Source organism: Cynocephalus volans, chromosome 2 (assembly GCF_027409185.1).
Source record: "Cynocephalus volans isolate mCynVol1 chromosome 2, mCynVol1.pri, whole genome shotgun sequence".
NCBI classification, from domain to species: Eukaryota; Metazoa; Chordata; class Mammalia; order Dermoptera; family Cynocephalidae; genus Cynocephalus; species Cynocephalus volans.
This window is the reverse complement of record NC_084461.1, coordinates 46,445,412-46,470,046: the sequence shown is the minus strand read 5'-3', so window position 1 is coordinate 46,470,046 and position 24,635 is coordinate 46,445,412. Positions and strand designations below refer to the sequence as shown.

At 33.5% G+C, this 24,635-nt stretch overlaps 1 protein-coding gene across 1 annotated transcript in view; it reads right to left on the bottom strand.

Moving 5' to 3' along the window:
- Positions 1–24,635, bottom strand: part of MTREX (Mtr4 exosome RNA helicase) — a 99,302-nt gene that overhangs the window by 12,704 nt on the left and 61,963 nt on the right. The window contains exons 19-25 of the mRNA XM_063086617.1: positions 22,717–22,845; positions 14,202–14,312; positions 11,870–12,058; positions 7,623–7,786; positions 5,441–5,546; positions 2,249–2,305; positions 976–1,138 (exon numbers count right to left, since the gene is read on the bottom strand). Coding sequence (XP_062942687.1) covers positions 976–1,138; positions 2,249–2,305; positions 5,441–5,546; positions 7,623–7,786; positions 11,870–12,058; positions 14,202–14,312; positions 22,717–22,845 — 919 coding nt within the window. The remainder of the gene's footprint in view (positions 1–975; positions 1,139–2,248; positions 2,306–5,440; positions 5,547–7,622; positions 7,787–11,869; positions 12,059–14,201; positions 14,313–22,716; positions 22,846–24,635) is intronic.

Sequence of the window (24,635 nt, the reverse complement as noted above, 5' to 3'; positions counted from 1 at the left end):
ATACCGAAGAGACACCTGCATTCCCATGTTCATTGCAATGCTATTCACAACAGCTAAGAGATGGAATCAACCTAAATGTCCATCAACAGATAAACAGATAAAGAAACTATGGCATAGATACACAATGGCATCTATTTAGCTATAAAAAGAAATGATGTCCACGTCATTTGCAGTAACATGCATGGAACTAGAAACAATCACGTTAAGTGAAGTAAGTCAGGCACAGAAAGACAAATACTACATAGTATCACTTATATGTCGAATCTAGGGGGAAAAAAGTGTTCTCATATAAGCTGAGTACAACACTGGTTACCAGAGGCTGGGATGGGAGACAGGGAGAGGGGAGAAGTGGTGGACTGATGGGTACAAAACTATGCTATCTACCCTAGGTGAATCACTGTGCCCTATATGCATGTATTGAAAAAACACACTGTACCCCACAAATATGGACAAATAAATGTTAAAATTAAAAAAGTTAATCGTCAGTCTCTTAGAGTCCTGCTCATTAAATTTAATCTGATTCATGCTGCAATAACAGTCTGACTGAAGACAACCAAATTTGTTATTAGATGTACAGTCTAATAACAAATGATTGATCATTTTCAGCTCTGTTATTTTTAGTGAAATTATATAGCAAACCATTAAGTTCTTTATCAAGAGAACAAAAGCAAAAAGTAAAAATACCCAAACAAATATTACTTACTAGCATCATCTGTTTATCTGTGATTGCACAGACTGGCACAGGATTATACACAGTTAAAATAGTTTCCTAAGGAATTTATAATGAGTAGACTAGACTGTACTTATTTAATAACACAAAGAACTGGCAGAGAATAGTTTTGATCTAGATAGGCAGAGATTCCATTTTGTTACAAAAAATTTTAAAAATAATACTTTATTCTGCTCAGTTAAAACAATACCATCCTAAGTATACTTCTTATATCAGAAATCTATGTATACAAAATTTAACCATACCTTCAAAGACATCTGTCATTTTGCAGATATGGGCAAATGTGGCTCCAGTTGCCCATGTATAAACTACATCCATTAAGTGAGGTTTGAATGAGCTTAAATAAGTCTCCTCATCAATTTCCAATTTGGCTTCTGCTGAAACTTTTGCAATTCTTTTAGCACATTCCTTTAAAGGTAAAAGATATACTTAAAATTCCTTACTTATGATCTCCCATATCCCTTTTTTTTCAGGTTTTCATAGCCAGTATTCCACGAGGTCCCTTTTTCTTCCTAGGTATTATGTCTGCAATGTGGATATTCTGCGTTTAAATGGGCACAGTGCTTGTCCCATTGCTAAGTGATCAAACAGCCAAGCTTTCCCATTATGTTGAAGTAGTTAACTAAGAAAAATATATTAAGAGCATGATTTTCAGCTCTACAAAAAACCAGAACACTTCATTAAAAGTATTCAAGAACAGCTTTTCACTAATATCTAATTGTTTCATTAACAAAACAAAGACAATAACAAATTTAGAGAAATACAAAATATTTTAAATGCTTAAAAAACATAAATCTTAATATTTTCTTTTCTCCACAATGAGAAACTTAGATCCATTCTTTTCTACTAGACAATCTAAAAGGTCAAAAATTCCTAGGCCCATCAAGACATCCAGGACTCTGGAAGTTTAAATTTCTTAGAAAAAATATTAAGGGATATTAAAGGTTCCATTGAATGGGGCCTTTTTTATAATTCATGTTTTATTCCTCTATTGTAATGCCTTAGCTCATCTTTCCCTGTCTAACCTTGAAAAAGTAGATAAAATCAATTCATCCTAAGAAAATAATAATCAACACAGATTTATTACTATGAACTACAGTGGCTTTGAGGGCCCAGAGATAGATAATTTCTTATGATAAAACAGATTTTAAAACTTTGTTGTAAATTAGCATTGAAAAATGTGCAAAAAATTTAACTAAATACTAATCCACAAGATGCCATTCTTAATACTGAGAAGAAAATGATACAAACACTGAACTGTTGGTATAGCCTATCCACATTATATGTAGTTTTATATCTACACTCACATAGACTCCATATAAATCACAACAAAGATGGGGGAGAATGCTAATTACTAAAATAAAAATAACAAAAGATACTATCAAATTAGCATTAAATGACATGACTGACATCCCAATGGAAGTTACCTCCGAAGAATGATAAACTATGATTAGACTGTCAAAAATGTTTATTTTACCACCTCCTATTCATAAGATATATAGCTCAAAAAAATCCTACCTGCATTTGACGAAGTGGTCCTGCTAACTGCTCAGTTAATTTGGGCATCTCACTAGACTACAAAAGAAAAGGAAAAATTGGTATAAAAATCCAAGTTTAAAATATAGTAATATACTATCTGCTTTAACAAATGAAACAAAGCTTTTGTGATATCTATTAATATCATAAGACTCTAGTTATTAGCATTTAGGGTTTCTCTTCCTCTCATCCTAAGTTATAATATTCTCTTATTACATTTCAGAGGAAAATATTACACTGCTAAATTAGCAAAGTGTGCTAACTAGCTATTTTCTGTGACTATAAATGGAACCGAGGGAGAACAAATATGTAAACACAGTTGTTTAGTTACATCAACATTATAAACAGTTTTATCATAGTTTAATTTTGAAACAGTTTTAGTTTCTAGGCAACTCTCAATCTATAAAAACTAAAAATCTGGGATAAAGAACATTAAAAATAATGCTCTGAATTTTTATTTTACCCAGATATTTCTAGATCTTTAACCAAGTATAAGACAGTTAAAAGTTTAGTCTGAGTTTCAGTATTCTTAACATTGCTTTCCCAACTAGTAAAAAGTTCGTCCATTCTTTAATTAGATAATAGAATTTCAGGTCTCTCATTAACTAGCTAAATGAACTTGAACAAGCTGCTTAAATTCTTTGTGTTGGTTTCTCGCCCTGTCAAAGAGAAATAATAAAGCCAGATCCTCAAAACTGAGGGGCTTATCATGAGAATAAAAGATATTGTTTGTGAAGGAATTTTGAAAAAGGCAGAGTTACTATGCAAAAATAAAATTATTATAAGAATGGTATGAATGTGTGTGACAGAATTTAAAATAATTACAGGTAAGTTTTTAAAAAAGCATCTATAGGTTAGTTGCAATGCATCTGCCTTTATTTTAAACATCAGTAGTTATTATATAGGACTTGGTTTTGATTTGCATCAAGTATATATGTATATTTTGTAACAAGCCAGCTTCTACTATTATTTCTGTTAAAACCAAAAATTATTGAATGATGAAAAAGCAGAATGGCCAGAAAGAATTTAACATTTTAGTTTAACAAAGAATGCAAGACTGCTAAATGTCTTTAATACTGTATCTATTCATGGTCACCAGTAACTGATCACCTTCCTCTTTGCCAGTCACTATTAGATAGAAGGCACTGGTCTTGATATAGTGCAGCTAAGTGTGATTTTATCCAATGCTCTCCCACCAGGTATGTGCATGGTTTGTCCCCCATCTCTCCTTTAGGTATCAATTCAAACTGTTAATTTATAGTGAGGCGTTTTCCAATCATCTCATTTAAAGTAACCCCATCCCACCAGTGATCATTATCCAACTCTTCTACTTAATTTTCTCCAAAATCTTCATCACCATTTCACAGATTATGCATGTATTTTATTTCTTTATCTTCATCCACTAGCATATGAGTATCATGAAAGCAAAAATTTCTGTTGTATCTCAAGCACCTAAATCTGTGTACTGCACACATTGGGTATGTAATAAATATCTGTAGATACTTTATGTTTATATTATAAAGACTGTGATCTTTAAATTACTTTTAATGTTACTAAAAAATGTGGGGGCACAGTTTTAGAAACACATTTTTAAATAGAAGTTAGTATATCAAGCAAACTTCATCTTACTTATGACAAGTACCTTACTATATTTACTCTGCTTTCTGGCTAGAAAACATTCTGTTAAAAGTATCAAAAAAAATTCCATATGACTTTTAGTACAATTTTCCATCTCAATGTTGAAAAGCACCACCACAAGAACTGATGACAGTGTTTGTTGTTTAACTGAACAAATGTTAACTGCATGTAGTGACATCTTGCCCCAAGATTTAAGAGTTGTGGTTTGCTAAAACCCAACTCTTTTAAAGAAGAAAAACCTGCCTCTCAAAAGACAGGATTATCGTAATGACACAGTTTAAAAAAAAAAAAAAAAAAAAGACAATTCAAGAAATTAGCCATAAGACAAAGACTGACATGGGCAGAGGATTACCAGTCCCCAGTCTCTAAGCCCTATTAGATCTGTTCAAAGGAAATTTGACAAATGTCCTTAATTATTATCTTGGAAACTGATGCAACAAAATTTTGAACCTAAGAAAAACAGCAGCCAAACGTAGTATTTTGTAAAGTAATGCATTACTCTTGTATATAAATTATGCACAGGTGCATGGCAGGTAATATCAGGAGGACATAAACTGTTTTTGGATTATTGTCCTATTTATTATCATTGCCACTATAGCTGTAATTTTAACAGTAACCAGCGATCTAGGAGAAAAGTATCCACCTACTTCAAGAAGGAATATATTTGATCTCATTAATAAATAAGGAAATAGTTAACAGGTAAACAGAACAATGGCAGAACTGAAAAAATAATTTGTCTAACATAACTCACTTAAAAGTTAAACTATACAATAAAAGGTCTTCTAAAAATTAAGATAATATTAAATTATTTCTAGAACGTAAATATCCTTGACATGCTCATTCTATCCACTTTATCCACAATGAATAAAGTCTTAAATCTTAAATGTGACAAAATACATTTTACTTTTTAAAACAAATCATATTAGTTTCTAGAATGCAGTACAAGGTTAATTACTGTTCTTGTGTGTTCCATACAGCACTTCATTTTTTGATTTCTTAAGAACTGTTGAAAATGAATTGACTACTCACGTGAAAAAAACGACTGCTAAACCAATAAGAATCTGCTGGCCACTACCTCAAACCCTGCCCATGAAAACTAAGACTTCAGTCTCTAGTAGAATCAGCTGCTTCATAATTATCCTCCATATTGGCGGCATGGGGGTGTTAATTCAACCTCATTATCTCCTTCATTTTTATTAGATTTTCCTAATTTTACTTTCACTCATCTTTTTTCTTTCTAGGACTGTCTGACTAGGCCAGACTTTCAAACAATGAATTGGGTTATAGAACAAATTTAAAATTTAGCATCTGATTAATGATGACTGTTCACAAAGAAATCCTACTTTATTCTCCTTTCTGATAATAAGCATTTAATTATTTAATTCTTACTTTGTGTTTAAAGTTGCTTTGATTTCTCATTAACATTACCCATAATAAGTAAACATAAAGTAATATTTTATAATTTAAAATATCCATAATACTTTTAAAACTAAACTACATGATTCATGAATAAAATGTGTAAATCTATTCACTTACATTCTCCTGAAACACAAAGCAGCTTAATAATGCCGTTGCCTGTTCTGCAGAAAGGTCATTGAAAAGGCCATTAAACATCATCTCAGTTAGAAGGAGCTCATCAGCACTATAATGCCATAAAAAAGAGAGTAAATTTCAAATGTCAGAATATAAAGACACACATGTGCACACATACATCCTTAACATGTAGTTTTTTTAAAAAACATATAGTTTTTAGTAAAATGTATTATTTTACCATGAGGAGAAATCAATGAACAGTGACAAAGATTTAAGAAAATGGTAGGTCTTTATATTTATCAATGTATAAATAATAAATGTAAAATGGGCATTTCAAACAAAGATCCCAAATACCAAAATGCACATATTCATTATAATAAAGAGCTATTTCTTAACTGTTGTATACCAGGAAAAATAGTCATCACCATTTATTATCTGGGTCTAAAAGATTCTCTTAATTATTTTTAGCTTTAAGTAATTTTACAAATAATTTATAGAATAAAGAGATAATGAAAAACCAATTTATTAGAAATCTTAATTAGAATGCACCAACAGAAAACCCACATTTGACTCCATATTTTCCCAGTGTTGAAACTGTACAAGATTACTAAGATGGGCAACGGCCTCTGAATCCAAAAAACTGCTTCTCAGTCACCTATGAACCTGGAAACTATCCAGCTGATAAATATAATTCTAGATTTCAAATATATCCATTACAGATACTAGCTTATCATTGTTTCTTCTTATATTTGCATTATAAAAATGTACTATTGATTCCAGATTTCATTATCTCTTTTTTAAGTTCTAGCTTATTACTTTTGGCTCCTCTTTTGCCTCATCAAAACTTGTGACATTTAAGTTAAGGAGAACAGAAGTAAGCTTGTCTTAAGGCAGGAAACATTCCCCACAGTAGGAAATAACTGAAGAATTTTTTGGACAGTGTTGTAAATTGTATTTTCTAAAGATAGCCACAAAAGCATTACTTATTTCACATTTATGTAAACTGCTGTGTGCACGTGGCCATTTCAATTAAAATTATACAAAATTTAAAATTTAGTTCCTCATTCTCACTAACCATGTTTCAAGTGCTAAATACATGTGGCTTGTGGCTACTATAACTGATCAGTGCAGATATAGAACATTTCCATCATCACAGGAAGTTCTATTGGACAACAGCCACTTCCCCATCAATAGGTAGAGTCTAATATTCCTCCACTTGAATCTGGGAGTGTTTATGACTCATCTGTAGTAACTAAGAGAATGTGGTGGAAATGATGCTGTATGATGTCCATGCAAGGTTACAAAAGGTAAAGCTAGATCAGAAAAGATGATGCAAGTTCCACCTTAGCCTGCTAGAATGATGACACTGGAGCCTTGAGCCTCCATGTAAGCAGCCCTACCACCCTGAGGCTGCCATACTGTGTAGAAGCCCAAACTAACCCACACAAGCCAAGATGTGGGAGGGAGGGAGGGAAGGAGGGAGGGGGAGGGAGAGAAAGAGAGAGAAAGAAAGAGAGAGAGAGAGAGACACAGACATCCTAACATTCCCCAACTGCTCCAGATTCCTCCTGATCCAGCTTAATTAACCTGCTTGATGGCAATCACAGGAAACCCTGAGCCAGAACTGTCTGAGACTTTCCTGAATTTCTGACTCACAGAAACCATGAGAGAATAAAATACCTGTTGTTGTTTTAAATCATTTAGTTTTCTGGTCATTTGTAATGTGGCAAAAGATTACCATAACAGAAAATATCTTATATCCAATTTTAAGCTGTGGCCTATATAATATGCTCTGTTCTAATATCCTACTGTTAGGCCAAAACTTCAGTATAATCTGCTATACATGTAAAAGACTAAGTTACTAGACTAAGTTTTAAGGTAGGAAAATATAAATAGGTGTAAAAAAAGTATACAAAATTGTGTATAAGCTAAGATTATGTAAAAATTCCACAATACATTAAAGTCAAAGGAAATGCATCCAATACTAGGGATGCTTGTGTTAATCACTGAGATGCAAGAAATTTTTCTAATTTCTCAATTTCATGGTCTAAAACTGTATTTAATGTGGAAGGTATTGCATAAACTTTACATTTTTAAGACAGTTCTTTTTTCTAAAGATTAATAGCCCTCACTTTAAAAGTAGTATCCCCTTTAAAAATCAAATTTGAGAACAACCAGATTTTACCTGCTTATCTCACAAGCCACTCGTCCTTTCATCTCTATGACATCAGAAGAAGTAGCAAATCCCAACCTTCTTAAAACACGTTTGCGACATTTGAGTTCATCCATTTGTAGGACAGTTCTTGCTTTCTTTAGTTCCCTCTTTGCAGATTTAATATCTATTGCAATCTAAGGCATGTCAAGGTATTTTAAAAGTTCAATAATAAAACAATGTAAAATGAGATTTACTCATGAAATAAAACAAAAAATATTTTATAATTATACCTTACAACATACCTCTCTATTAAAGCTTCAATGTTGCGGGGGAGGGGAGGATTTGGTGGGAGTGGAATATAGGAGCTTCTTGCACAGGATATTTCAAGAAGATATTCTTACGAGGATATTGCACAAGAGTAATAATGTATCTGAAAAGTTATTACATACTAGCTAAAATGGTAGGTACACGGAAAATATAACATGTCCATTTGAAAATTTGAGGCAGAGCAGGGAGATGACAGGAATTGTAAAAAGCTTAAGTTGGGGAATAGAGCATGGCTCTTACTTAAATGAGGAGGGGTTAGGAGGAAGGGCTAGAAGGAGAAGAATGAACTGGATAGCCATGGAACTAGACAAGGTAGGCTAGGGGAGGTAGAAAAAGTCAGTGGTGAATTAGGATGGGCTCTCTCAAGATATGATTCATTGGACAATTAATCAAGCTCCTAAAGTACCAATCCCAGCAGCTCCAGCTTTTCATCTTTAGGGACTAGGGGGTAGTTTGGAGAACAGGGTAAAGAAGATGAGGGTATAGGAATATTTTTTCTTGACTACCCGTATTTTCCCCATGATGCCCTGAAAAGTATTCCTTCTCTTTGCTTTCAAATTATTTTACAAACTTGCCTAAGCTGGAAATGATTTTAGCAAAGACAACAGGCCTTTGTTCAATACACAGAGATAAAAGCTGAAAATGAAAATGTACTTTGAGGTCATCCTTTAGTGTGGAAGAGTTTTAAAATTCAGTTAATCGGTAAATATTACATATTTCCTAACTGTGACAAGAGCATGGTAGTATCAGACCAAGAAAACAATGGTGTCCTGAAATGCAGGCTTTAAGTTCAGAAAAATACTGACAGAAAGAAAAGTTTTGGGAAGTTTAAATTCAAAGATTCTGGAGTTTTGCAGACTGTTTATTAAGCTTCAACTGAGAAAGAAAAATCATAAAAGTGATCAGCAACTGATATTTATTTAGAGAATACCTAAATATCCTATGTCTAGGGCTTTACATTATTTCATTTAATTCTTATAGCAATCCTAAAATCTGCATTTTACAGATGAGAAAACTGAGGCATAGAGAGATTACTAAATAAACTGGCCAAGATCACAGAGCTAATGAGTTATAAAGATAGGGTTCAAACCCAGGCTATCAGACTCTAGAATATAAGCTCTTAGTGATTATTTATATTTCTATGAACAGATGTGTTGTCATAGGAATACCTTGTCATAGGAAGTAATGCTTTCCATTCTAGACAACTCTAAGTATGACTCATCAGGCCTATCAGAAAAAAAACAACACCGTTTTCTAGAGTTTCTTTGACTGAGTACGCCTATAAGAGCAGAACAGAACACTGTGCTATGTACTGTGAGGGTTATAAAGCTTTTAAGAAGAGAATCCAGTACTTAAGTTTTTTCCTCACTAATTTTTATATTTTAAATATGAAAATGTTGATATTTTGGATATACTGGGTTAAATAAAAATATTAAAATTCATTCCACTTCTTTCTTTTCTCTTTAATGTTGCTATTCAAAAATTTAAAATTACGTATGTGGCTTGCATTGGACAATGCTGTGCTAGATCTTTTCCTATACATTTACAAAAGAACACAGATATACATGTCTGTAAATGCATGTATACATACGTATAGGGGCTTTCCCCCAACAAAAGAGACACCAGCTTCCTTTTCCACTTAATACATTAAGACTTCTTTTCCAAAGAGTACATATAAATCTACCTCATTCTCTTTAATGGCCATGTTAACTTTCATTACATGAATTGGCATAATTCACTTATAATTCCCTACTGAAGAGCACTGAGGTTTGGCTTATAATCATTTGCTTTTTCCTTGCTTTGTACTCTCAATTTCTAGAAGTGGGAAAACTGGGTTAGAGGGTATGAGTACTTAAAATGCTGCCAGCTAAGTGGCCAGATTTTGAAAGCATTTTAGGCAGAGCTAAGGGTGTGGTCACTAGGAAGCCATAAAAAGACTTGTTTTTTCATAAACTGCTAGGTCCTATTTTTCTCATTAAAAAAAGAAATATAAGCACAATACAGACAAAGGTGGAAGATAAAATGGCTTACTATAACTTCATTGTCGTAAAACAACCACTTAAGGTTTTTCTGGTGCATGTTTTTATTTTTGCTAAACTCAAATCATAGTCCACATAAATTTTTGATCCTTTTTAACACTCACAGGTAAGCATTCTTCCGTATTATTACAGAGTCTTCATATCAAATGTATTTAGCCAGTCCCCAGGCAGACACTAAGGAATCCTTGATATATTTGAGCAGCTCAGATGTTTCTCCCTGAGGTTTCATACCACCTCTATGGATGCTTTCCAGTCATCATTCAACCATGCTCAAGTCTCCCGTTCTTGTGTTGTGGAAACTGACTCTCTTGTGGCCATGTAGGCAGTGACTAGAAGTAGGGAGGGAGCTGCTGCAACGGTCCTGGAGAGAGATGAGAAGGCCAGGACCACAACTGCATATATTTTTGAAAGTAACTAAAGCTTTTTATGCCTCAGTTTCCTCATCTTGAGAAGTACCTGGTGAGTTCCCTGGAGAGGGCCTAACAGCACTTCACAGTGGGCCACAGCATGGTGTAATATGTATTTACTAAGCATGCAGCCACCATATTCCACATGGTGCAGGGCCAAGTAATGTTAGCTCACGAAGAGCTAGAAAGGGAGAGTGTTTTAAAACTATGAACTAAACATATTACTTTATTAAGCTAAGGAAGTTTCTACTTATGCATTTATTCAACAAATACCGGGCATCTATTTTATAAAGATGAATCATCATAGGAGAGTGCAAATAAGCTAAAATGAAACATCTGTTCCTAAGAAGCTTAAAATCTAGTTTGTGAGACAGAAGGACAAATGTTTTGATAAAAGTGGTAAGTGATAAAAGTTGAAAAAGTATTAATAGCAAGGAATTCTAAGTTTCATGGCGGAAATGAGACTTGTGTAGTACAAAAAATTTTAAAGAGGAGTGGACAGTGGAAAGGAACATGTGCACTTCAAAAAGCTTTTACTAAATTCATTATTCAGAATGGTTAGATATTACAGCTAACACTGTAAGAAGCTGAACTACTACCACTTGACACTCCTAGAATGGCTATAATAAAAAACACAGACAGTTAGCACATATTTTCAAGGACATGGAGAAATTGGAGCTCTCATGAACTGCTGGTGGGAAAAGTTTGGCAGTCTCTCAAAAAAGTTAAAACAAAGAGATAACCATATGATCCAGCAATTCTATCCAATTCCACTCAAAGGAAATAAAAACATGTTCACACAAAAACTTGTACACAAACGTTCACAGCAACATTATTCATGATAGCTAAAGAGTAGGAAAAAAATAAACGTCCATCAACTGATGAATAGGTAAATAAAATAAGGTACATCTACACGATGGAATATTATTCAGCCATAAAAGGGATATAAAGTACTGATTCATGCTACAATATGGATGAACCTTGAAGACATTATGCTAAGTGAAAGAAGGTGGACACAAGGCCACATATTATGATTCTCTATATAAGAAATGTCTAGAATAGGCAAATCCATATGGACAGAAAGTGTATTTGTGGTTGCCAGAGCTGGAGGGTGGGGGAAACAGAGTGACTGCTAATGCATATGAAGTTTCTTTTTGGGGTGATAAAAATATTCTGGAATTAGTGGTGATGGTTGTACATATCTGTCAAAGTACTAAAAACCACTGAATTGGACACTTTAAAATATTATGCTATATAAATTATATCTCAGTTTTTAAAAAATCTAAGAACCCCCCCCCGTATATCAAATACCAATCTATAGCAAAATGAACTTCATCTTGTCTTGCTGATAAGAGTTGACAGGTTACAGACTTGATGGTTTATTTAAAAGACAGACATTTTCCTGTTTTAGGTGATAAAACCAATAGGATAAGAAAATGAGAAATACATAATCATTTAGTGAAAGACACAGAATCCTACTACAAAAACTAAGTTTCTGCCATACCTGTGCTTTTTTTTCACAAAGTGTATACACAGTTTCCAAATTTGGATCATTGTGAAGTGGATGAGAATACATGCGATGTTCAAAAGCCTCTACTTTCTGAATGACTTTTTTCAGCCCTTGATCTTGAATGCCCATATCATCAATAGGATCTAATAAGGGAACACCATCGGGAAAACGTTTCTGAACTTCCTGAAACAAAACATGTAAAATTCATTTTTTATCTTATAGACAAAATTAGTGAGACCAAATCTGTATTTCCTTTTGTTTTTCCTACACACATGAACATAAAAATAAAAAGAATGCTATTCATATAATTTTGTCTTTTTTTCCAGTTAAATTGTAGGACATTTTCCCATCACATTTGTTTTTGAAAACTCCTTTTAAATTCCTGTACTATGATTTACTGACATAGGGATGTATAATAATTTACTAACAAGTCTAGTACTGCACAGTTTGATAGTTCTGGATGTGACACAATGTATGGATAAATCCATAATCATATATTTAGGTTACTATAATTTCTTGACATCATAAATAGGTCTGTATCAAACGCTTTGTATGTGTAAATTGTTTTAAATCTTCAGATTATTTCTTCGGGGTTGATTCCTAGGGAGGACACTTCTGAACTGGAAGATATAAACTTTTTAAAGGGTCCTGATCCCTTCTGTTAACTTTTTAAAAAACATGATTACATGCTAAATATAATGAGCATCTGAGTTCAGAGAAGGGATAGCTCACTATATGCTGGCATCCCTCTGGGAGACTTTCAGGGTCTTCAATAGGCCTTAAAGGCAAGATAGGACTCAGCTAGTTAAGAATTCAAAAACAAAAACAAAAAAACACAAATGTAAAAGACATGAAAATTGAACATTGCTGTCCTAAATAAGCCAATAATGCCAGCTGTTTCAAGAGACTGGTATCTTTGGTATGTGCACATAATAGTTTCCAGACATATATCTGCCCTACTCAAAGGGTACTATGTCAGTACAAAATCACAGAATCTTACAGACCAACGTGGCCAACTTTTATATATCAAGAAACTGAGTCACAGGCATGAAGTTCAAAAACAGAAAAAAACATTATAATTGTAGTTTTTAAGCTTAAAAAGGTACAATTAAGTAGCAAAAGGGAAATCTTCAGTCATTAAGTGAAAGGTTCTGCTAGCAGGCTCATTTCCCCGATTCTTCCTCTTCTGGTTTCTCAATATGTGGTGATGGATTTAAACGTCTACAAAGGATCAAAGAAAACAGTCTAACCATGTTAAAACGAGGGAAAACTGAGACTCAGTTAGGTTATTGCTAAAGTTAACGTCAATGATGAAATCTCATCATGGATATAGCACAGTGATGTTTAGGACAATAAAGATAAGCCTGAAATTTGCCAATAGACTTCAAGAAAAATGCATTTCAATTTAAGTTTAAATTCAGCAAAATGAAAACTGACCTAATTCAGAAGCACAAACTAATCAGTTTTTTCAGAATGATGGCATTATTTATGCTAAATAATGACCAATGTGCATTTCTGTTCATAACCGTGCCACTTCTTTGAAAATATTAAGAAAAATAATTTCAGTGTGACTTTACACTTCAATGAACTTAAAAGATATATTTATTTACCACCAGACCAATAGTTTTTAAGCTTTTTAGGAGTGGTTTTTTTGGAAAGATGTCCACATCTACATTAAAATTTTGTTAAACTGTCAAGAGAATCATTCATTTCAAGAAGCCCACCTACAGACCAGAGCTTAAAAATTCCTACTGTACACTGAAAGCAACTTGTTTATCTTTGTTTTCTTAGATTCTAGTTCAGAGCCTTCACTACACAGTAAATACTATTCAAATGTTTACTGACTAAATAAGTTTGTTAAAGTCACTTCTTTCTTCTACAGGAAAACTAAATTTTCTAGAAAGTCTTAATTTTTCCTATTGAAAACAAAAGTATTTCATCCATTTATTAACTACACTCAAGAAAGTTAGAAGTCCTGGCATATGATTTTATACATAACACTTTTAACACAGTCTACAGTTATTTTCATTCATAATGAACAAAGCAAAAAATATTTAGAATAAAGTAGTGAAGATCAATGGTCCACAGTTTTCCTTTCTGAAGCTTCCTTTAGTAACTCGTTTTGTTGGTGGATTCAAAGACAGGACAAATCTATATATAGATCTTCTGCCACTATTTTTATAAAAAAATAATTGTCACTATTGGTAGTGTTTACAGTTTTTCTGAAAGAAAGCAATATACTTAAAAGCATTTCAGTTTCCTCTTTATAAATCCTGCTTATATTTATATAAAATTTATATTTAATTTATACAATTAATATGCATACCTGTATGGATTTTAAAACACTCTGTCTATTGTCCACTGGCCGAAGGTCTTTAGGAATATAAAGCCTAACACTGCTGATAGCAGATAGGAGATGCACCAAAACTGGGACAACCTATGAACAAAAAGTTATATAACATTACAATTAAAATTGCACATTTTCAATTCTGCCATTTCCTAAACTTGGAACCTCGAAAGGAAGCTACATTTATAATATGTGACAGGATGTGACAGGTATAAGTCGATGATAATCATTGTGGAGCTGCTCCCCACCAATGAAACATATCTTAGTAGAGACTATATTTAGAAAGTAAAAACAAATTCAAACCTCTTAATAACATGGTACATAAAAATAAGAGATCCCCTCAATACAGAATCCATACGTGATTCATTTTTGTGTCCTCAGTGTTTAGCACTTTTTGAATACATAAAAGTACTATAATGCTACAGGAGGATGAAAGATTCCTCTTTAACAGGTTTAGATGGCCAAGTAAGGTTCACGTAAGCTATGGGTAGTCCAGAAGAAGAGATGAAAAAAGTATTTCAAGCAGAGAAAAGGGAATTTTCCATTAGACATAGTCTTTAAGAACACCTATCTATAAAGTTTCCTCCAAGCTTTCTCCTGTCAATAAACCCTACCCTCACCATCAAATATATTATTTTGCTTCCTTTAAATTGCTCTTGAATCCAGTGGGCCTCTATACAGAGGTGAGGTTAATATTGTAAAAGGTCCAAATCTGTCAGTGTATTCATCTCCCATAGCTACTTTTACACTGATCACTGACGAAAAATTGTCACTGGCTTGTTGATAACAAATATATTCATAGTGTTTTAACAAACAAAAATGGTACAGCAGTTGAAGGCAGGTTCTAGAATCAAGACTACCTATGTTTGGGTTTGCATTCAGTCTTCAGCTAGTTGTGTGACCTTGAACAAAATATCTAAACTTTCTAGGTTTCAATTTCCTCATTCATAAAAATGGGATAAAATTATATCTATTTCATCAAACTTTTGTGCAAATTAAATAAGACAATGTATGTAAGACACTTAAATTAGTGCCTACAACACTTTTTAAAAGTTATTTAGTATAATAAATGTTCAACAAGTGTCAACAAATCTGCATTAACAATGCTAAAACAGCAGAGGTCATATACTCAAATACCAAAGAGAAAAAGTAGGTAATATTTGTTCAGTGTTAGTAAATGGCAGACTAAAAAACTTAAGACAGCATGCACTGTTTAAAAATTACAGCTATAATTGGGCCAGGCAGAAATGCAGTACTAGTGTTCCTTGAGCTTTCTTTTTTAAAGCCAAAAATCCAGATTATTTCAAAGTCCTGATTTTTACAATCTGAAAACTAATTTACATTTTTCCTATTTCCTAGCCTTTAAAAAAGTTAGCTTTTTTCCCCTGAAGAACAACATTATTAGTCAACTTTCTATTTGAAAACTATTGAATAATACTATTAATTATTCACTGTATTTTCTCAGCGATTTTTCGAACTGTTAATAGTTTGTTGAAGGTTGTGCCTTTTCTTTCTTCCTGCCTTCCTTTCTCCTCCTCTTCCTTTTTCAATCATTTGAAATTAAGTTGGAGATAACATGTCACTTCATTTCACCAGCAAACATGAAGGCACTGTTTTGTAGAAAAACAGGCTTAAAAGATAACACAAATCTTTCATGACCTTTTTGAAGACCCCCCTCACACACATATTTTAAAAGCATGTATCTTAAAAACAGCACATTCTCCTGAGTAGCCACAATATTACAAGATCCTAAAAATTAAACAGCAATATAATTTCATCTAATACAGTCTACTTTTGCATTTTTGGCAGAAGTCATGTTCTCTTCTCAGTCCACTGGTCAACATTATTAGTGGTAATAACTTTGGTCACTTGATAAAGGTGGCATCTGCTAGAATTCTCTACTGTAAAATTACTATTTTCCCCTTCACAATTAACAAGAAACTTATGGGGGGATCCTTTAGAGATTGTGTAAATATCCTATTCTTCATTAAACTTTCATCTCAGTTTCAAAACCCATGAATGATTCTTGCCTGAGTCAATTATTATTTGCCTAATGGTCACTTTCCTAATGTCACCATTCCTTCTACATTCTCTCTCTGTATGGACTCATGGACTATTTTATTTTTACATGGTTCTAATCCTTTACTATCGTGTTTATTTTTTATTCTCAAATTGTTTAATTCATTTTTAAAGAAGACATTTTACGAGCTGCATTGGGTTTTTTTTTTTTTTTTTGTCTTTTTCGTGACCGGCACTCAGCCAGTGAGTGCACTGGCCATTCCTATATAGGATCCGAACCCGTGGCGGGAGCGTCGCCACACTCCCAGCGCTGCACTCTCCCGAGTGCGCCACGGGCTCGGCCCCTGCATTGGGTTTTGAACCACCAGTTTGTGACTTATGCAAATCCTAGAAGCACTGTTTGAATGGAAAGAGAAGACTCAGGATGTGAAAAACTGTCAACAATGTGCCAGGTAGCCAAATCCAGAAAAAAGGAAACATGCAATTTTTCTACACTGAGGTACATGTGCATAATCTAAAATGGCAGTAAAATTAAATATACTTCACTTGGCTTCAGAGAGCAAGAATATGTTTTACATACTTGCAGCTGAATTCAATCTATACAGGTACCTGAGAATTTCCTTCAAAACAGAAGAAAACTATTCGGTGAAGACTTAATTCAGGAGGAAGACAGAAACTGTCCGATTCTAAGGGTGCCTCCCTTAACAAACTCCTCCAAGAAATGGTCAGCAAACTCTCACATTAATGACAGGAAAGAGACTACAAAGGCTCTCCTACAAGTATCTTGTAAAGTACAGGAAAGGGAGATCCAAAGACTTCCCTAATTAGAAACACCGAAGTTTTATAAATGAGAGGTTAAATACTTAGAAACCAAATGAACAGTTGCCATGAAAGTGTAAATCTCTACATTCACAGAGATCTAAAGACATATAATATCTGCATATAGTAGTTTATTCAATTTTCTAAACCTAATTATCTTTACAAAGCAGCGGAGAATTCAGGAGCATCATGATGCAACACCAGTCTATATAAATCTGAATAATCATGTGGGCAATCATTGGAAACTTGTCAGAATAGCAAAAAGTATTTTTATCCTTAGAACTTTTGGATCCTTGCATGTCTGCCAAGGTTCCATCTAAATAAGCAAATGATATGGTAGGTAACAGAAGTCAATAAATTTTTTGTCTGTTTTGTTTTGTTTTTGTTTTTGGCAGCTGGCCTGTATGGGGATCTGAACCCTTGACCTTGGTGTTATAACACTGGTCTCTAACAAACTGAGCTAACTGGCCAGCCCAAGTCAGTAAATTTTGTCAATACATTCTAAATGAGTTTTGAGCAATATAATTTCTTCAAGACCATTAGCTAAAACAAAATACGGTTTTCAAATTTTTCACCCAAACAAGCTAATTGTTTTTTGAAGCAACTGAATTTTAATTGTTAGGCAGAGAATAAAAAATAAACAGTGTTACTGAATAAATTTTAGATTTAAAAAATTGAATTTGTGTCTTGATCTAATTTAAAAGCTGACTAATATGATAATCTATTGAATGTACTAGATGTATTCTCTAAGTTTATCCAAGAGAATGGTGAAGCAAGTACCTCCAAAACTCCTCTTTTCCATAAAAACAATGACAACACAGGCAAATATTGTCAAAATCAACTTCCTCAGAATTCTGAAAATTAACTAAAGGCTTGCAGCAATCCAAAATAAATGTATTAAAGAAAAATGGCTGACTTTCAGTAAGAATAGCAAGCACTGTGGCAGTTTTAACTTACCCTAGTCCCTCCCTCTCTCCCCAGCTCCACAGTAGCTTGAAAACCAACAGCCTGCAATCACAGAGAAAACTCATCTGGCTGCCACTCGAAGGGACAAAATCGGGGTAGAACTACTTCAAAGCCCTATTCCCAGAGAACTGCCATTATTTCATCTGTCTGGTGGTTCCCTGGAAGACTCCATTCACAAGGCTGTCTTTATCTGACCTGACTCAGAACTAGCCCAGTACAAACAACCTTTTCCCTGCGGGTGTTTGTTGAAAATAATAAGAGGCAATTGTTTAACATCAAGGCTGCCTAAGGTGGTGGATGACAACAACAGGTGGGACAAACAACAGGTTAACTAAGAAGCTAAAAAGAAAAGCTGTGAAGTAAGAGGTCCATGAGGAATTTGATACTACCCTTGTTCTTAGCCAAACAGCTGAAAAACAATCCATGCGGAGTTTTTTAAGTTCCCACATGTTCCTGGAAATCTAGAAGGCCACAAGCTTGCATAGGGCTGTGTGCACACTCAAGAAAGACCTGAAAAGGCCCTAAACTCTTGCCTCTGTTTGATTATGAGACTCCAGGTACAGGAAAGTGAAGGCTAAGGTAGTGTTATTAACTGCCTGGCTGAGTACTAAAGACCCTCTGCAATATGCACACAGCACAGAAACAAAGACTGGGGAACTTAATGGTTGCAGGCATTTAAGGAAGTTCCTGTAAGATTATTAGCTGACTGTTTAATTAACCAAGCAGAGACCTCAGTGGCCACACACACACACATACACACACACAAATACAGACTTACAATTCAGAAAAGTAACTAAACAAAAAACTACAACAAATAGCAAAAAGGATAAACACTGGGCAAGTGGGGAAAATCTGATTTCCAGAGTTGCATATTATATTATTTAAAATGTCCAGTTTTCAACAAAAAAATTTACAAGACAAGGAAAGAAACAACAAAGTATGACCCATACACACAGAAAAGTAGCAGTTAATGAAAATTGTCCCTGAGGAAGCAGATATTGGACTTAATAGACAAACAGTTTAAATTAGCTACTTTAAATATGTTGAAAGTTTATCCAAAAGAAATCTGATTTCGAGCTGTCTTATTATAGTATAGCCTCAGTGCAAACTTCGCAATTGCCAAAACTGCTAAATCTTATTTCATATCAACTACTGGTATCTTGATCCTCAAGCAGTTGGGCATAGTTGTGATCTATAATCTTCTATTCCATGTCCTTTTATACATGTTTTTATCTAATGCTGAATGAGTCTAGTGAATTCTTTGCCTAGAGTAATAAAACAGAAATCATTTATCTAAACTCGGTCTTCACTCCCTGACATTGTCTGAATCTCATTTAACTATCTTAAACTGGCTGAAATAAAGGGTGGTGGTCAAGCACATTTGAAACTGGCAAAGCAACAGTGAAAACTGCAAGCAATCTTTACAACACACTGTCTAAACTGTAAATTTCTCTTAATCAATTGTAATCCAGAGCTGGCATGCACTCTATATATACATTCATATATACACTCTAAGCCTTTTCTGGAAAAACAAATTCAAGGATATTTATTTCATAAGGAAAAGTCACTTCAAAAAGTAGTCTTGTACAAAGGCTGATAAAAAGCTAAATTTGGCATTATATACACTCAAAGTCAAAGAGAAAAAGATTATAGAAACCCCACTTTCACCTCGTATCTCACGCAATGGAAGTCTGGTTCTAATCTACTCTGAATAGTGCTACATAATCACTGCAGTTGAGAGCTGAGGTTTCCTTATAAACTGCCTATGGAACTATTTCCTTATGTGCAGGACTTATATTCAAGATAGTAATTTACAAAAGCAAACAATATAATATATTCTGTTTCTTAAGGTGTAGTCCTCTTCTCTGTTTTATTCTTATGCCTTTGTCATTCGACCACAGAGAACATAACAACTTGGAGTTCTGTTCAAAGAGGGGTGTTTCATGCTCTGCATATGTTTCTTCCTTTGCTGGGAATGCAATTCTTTTCTTTCAATTCAAAATATTTTAACATTTACATGTACATATTTGTGGGGTACAGTGTGTCATTTCCATACAAGCATATACCAATGATTCATTTAGGAGTTGACAGCATAGTTTTTGTACCCATTAGTCCACCACTTCTCTTTCTCCTCCCCTGCACCCCACTCTGTTAACCATCATTGTACTCTTTACTTCTGTGATAATCACTTTTTTCCTAGATTCCACATGAGTATTTGTGGAAATAATACATGATACATGATACATAATTACATAATACATACATAATAACAATACATAATACATGATAACATGAGTATCATGTGATATTTGTCTTTCTGTGTCTGACTTACTAATTCACTTAACATGATGGTTTCCAGTTCCATCCATGATGCTGCAAATGATAGGATAACATTATTTTAAATAGCTTAGTGGTATTTCTTTGTGTATATATATACCACAATTTTTTTCTTAATCTAGCCATCCATTGATGGATAATTAGGTTGATTCCATCTCTTGGCTAATCTGAATACTGCTGAGATGAGCATGGGAGTGCAGGTGTCTTTCTGATATACTGATTTCACTTCCTTTGGGTATATTATACTCAGTAGTAGGACAGCTGGGTCATATGGTAGATCTATTTTTGGTTCTCTGAGGAACCTCTATACTGTTTCCCACAACAGGTATACTAATTTATATATTTACATTCCCACCAACAATGTAGGAGAGTTGGGAATGCAATTTTTATCTGAAAAAGTTCTCACATCCCTACAAGTTTGTTCAAATCTCACTACTTCCACTGTAAAGCCTTCTTTACTAATTCCCTGCCCTGGGCAGTCAGAGGACCCATCTTTGATGTTTGCTTAGCTTTTTAAGCACAAAATCCTCCCCCACTGAGCTACAATCCCCTAGAAGTCATAAACTATGTGTAAAATTCTCGTTAACACATCCCCTAATGCCAGACCAAAATAAACAGAATAAAAAGTCTACAGGAGCAGAGGAGAGTCCCTCAGTTTGTCCAGGGTTCAGTAAAGGCTTCCATGGAGAGGTTGTTTACTGAACTGAACCAAATCATGATCATTAAAGATTGTAAAGCTTCTTGGTATCATTAAATAAAACAGGCACAGCAGCTAGGCTTAATAAAACTTGGGCCTAGAACAAAGACAGACAGAAAATAGGTTTCACCTAAAATGCTAACTCCAATTAATTAGCCATAGCTGCCCACATTTTCTTGGAAGAATTTCAGCTTTCAGTGTGAAAGAATGCCATGACTTATTATCAATGTCTGCTATGAGAAAAGGAGAATGTTGAAATGTGTGCCACACATTTGTTATTCCAAGTTGCAATAACTTCTAAGGTCCCTTTGGACACAATAAATTGTGATGAATTGTGGGAGTTTTAGCCTTATTTATAGATAGGCAGTCAACTGGTAAAATAAAAGGGGAAAAAATCCCACAAGTTTCACTTGGTGGTAGAATTCTGCAGAACAAATTAGAAGATCGCAGAACAGAGACCAAAGCAAAGGTAATATTCAGAATTACATATAAACATTTAAATCATCATTTAAAAATGCTTACTAGTAAAGAACTGTCATTTTAAGTTTTGCAAACTCTGAATACCTTAATGATTTTTTGATCCAGAAACAGTCTATGCTACTGTAGTGGCAGACTTTACTTTCTACAAACCAAGCCTATTAAAACAAATATTACTACAATGACATTTCCTAAAAGATGTACCCAATATGCCACATATTTAGGGCAATGTTTAAAAACGATAAAGTCCTCTATGATATTAGACTTCAACAGATACCTGGAATCTCTGCAGTAACATATTACCAACAATTATTTTATTTATACCAATATAAAAACAGAAGACATTCAGGAAATACGGGTATCTCATGTGGCAAATCAGATGCTTTACATTTAATTAGAAGTACATGTAAATTGAATGATTTTAACTAAGAAAATTTGGGTAGAATTTTTTATTATCATACTAATGCTTCAATCATTACAGATGCTCCTGGACTTGTGATGGGAGTATGTACTGATAAACCCATCATAAATTGAAAATATCATAAGTTGAAAATTCATTTAATACAGCTACACCTAACATACCAAACATCATAATTTATCCTAGCCTACGTTAAATGTGCTCAGAACACTTACATTAGCCTACGGTTTGGCAAAATCATCTAACACGAAGCCTATTTTATAACAAAGTGTTCAATATCTCATGTAATTTACTGACATTCTACTGAATGTGTACTTGCTTTCACATTATCATAAAGTAAAAAAAATCTTAAGTCAAACCATCATTAAGTCAGGGATCATCTCTATTTCCATGGGAATAAAATAAACAGCATGGACGAATGCAAACTGTAAAATCATTCAGTCACAGCAATGATAACAAAAAATATTTATAGCCCTAGTAAAATACAACTTCATGTGAAATTTAAATTATTAAATTCTCTTCATCTTTCACTCTGTCATTATTTACCTTGTCATAGTTTGATAAAAGAAAAAGAAAACAGAAGTCTCATTAATTATTTGACTGATATTTTAGATGGCTTTAATAATATACTTCAAATACCCTGGAAATTTCTAATTTAGAAATGATAGTATGATGTTCATATAATCACATTCAGAAATGCTAGTGATTATAAATAATTCACAAAATATCTGAAATCTGAAGGTGAAAAGTAAAGTACAAACCTGCATCTCTCCTTTCTCGTCAGGTTTAGCCGGTTTTGCAGCCTCAGTAGCTGAATTTTTCAAGCTCTCTTTGCTACAGCGCAGAAGTACTTCTACGACATATAAAGGATCCAGTTCACCAGAATTAGGCTAGAAAAAAACAGGTTAAAAGAAGTTCTTTTATTCTTAAAAACTGGCTCACAAATTTTAAGTTCCACATGTACAGGAACCATTTTCTCAGCATTTAGCATTATGATTGGCACACACTATGCAGTAAATGCTTATTTCATGAAATAAAGGCTGTCTTTCTGCATCCTTCAACATGTTCTACTAGATGAGAAAACATGGAAATAACTTAATTTGTCAAATGTGACCTTAGAAACTTTTTAGTTTCTAAGAATTCATTTATAATTTTATCTAATATTATATCAGAATTAGAAAAAGAAACTAAAAGAAAGTATCAGTTTCAGAAAATGAATCCATATCTTTAAGTCACCCTAATTAAACAACACAAAAAACAGACTGAGAATGTTATTTTATGTCTTAGTACACTGGCACTTCTATAAGGTGGTCCCATATCATTTTACTAATAAGTCTTTCAGAGTCTTTATATTCTCTAATAAAACCATGATTCTTAAGATCTAAGGAATAATCACATCAATTGCACTATGTTTGAGAGCAGTGTCTTTCAAACAGTAATAGAAGACTTTTTTATTCAGTAAAGAATTCCTCCCTACTTTTGAAATAAAATATTTGAATGATCTCTTTTGCATAAAATAAACAAAAGGAAAGTTATTTTGATTGCGGGGAACACGGCAAAGATCTGACTGCTTGGCCTTCACCCAGAATAGTTCCTATTAAAAAATAAAAATCTGTCAATAAATGACAATTAATCCATATCTATAAACTATTTCTGCAATAAATGACCAATTGTTTAACAAGAGTAAAAGATATTTCCAAATACCGACCAACCAAAAAAACCTCATAATCACAATTATTTTAAATCATTGAGTTCAAATTTCCTCAAAGAAAGCAAAGCTCCATTTTACAATGCAAAAGGAAAACTAGCGTTTCCTCAGTTTATGTTTTTTCCAAAATACGGTTATTTAAAAAAAAGTTCAGAACATTTCTCAGTTTGGTTTAAAGACAAAGCAAAGATGGGTAGTATGTTCAACTAAATGATATCTGTCTGTGGAGATTATGTGTATAGACAGCTTAGTCATTATAAAATGAGTTTTATAAACAATGACCTAAACAAATAGTTATGACAATCTGTCAACTCTTTCTAAAGAGCCAATGATTATAAGGAGACTCAGTGATTGTCATATTAGCTTTTCAGAGGGGGGAAAACCCTTCTGAGGAAGATGCATTCCATAATTTGATGAAAAAATTAACTCTCAAGTGTTAGGAGACTTGTATCTGGAAAAAAATAAACAAAGGTTATGAGCAATCTTTAATGTAGCTGCATAATCTAAAACTCTATTGTTTGTTTAGTTACAATTCTGTAGATTTTATTTGTACACTTAATATTCTCCATCTGTAAGATACAACAATCACAGACATAACTATAAGAACTCAAGCATATTACCTACCATACATAAACATCTGTCTTTGTAGAACTACCAAATCACTTATAACAACTTTATGAAAATATCCTCAAGTGTTACTATGGAAACACATTTGAAAGCCTTCTTCATTGTAACATTAAATTAAAATTGCTATTAAAAATATCTCCTGAGGCTCTTTCTGCCATCTTTCTCTGCTGGTTACACTGGCAAATTTGAAATCATTGATGATCACAGAGCTGGGAAAATTGTTGTGAACCTCAAAAGGCAGGTTAAACAAGTGTGGAGTGATCAGCCCCAGATTCGATGTACAACTCAAAGATCTAGAAAAATGGCAGAATAATCTGCTCCCATCACGTCAGTTTTGTTTCATTG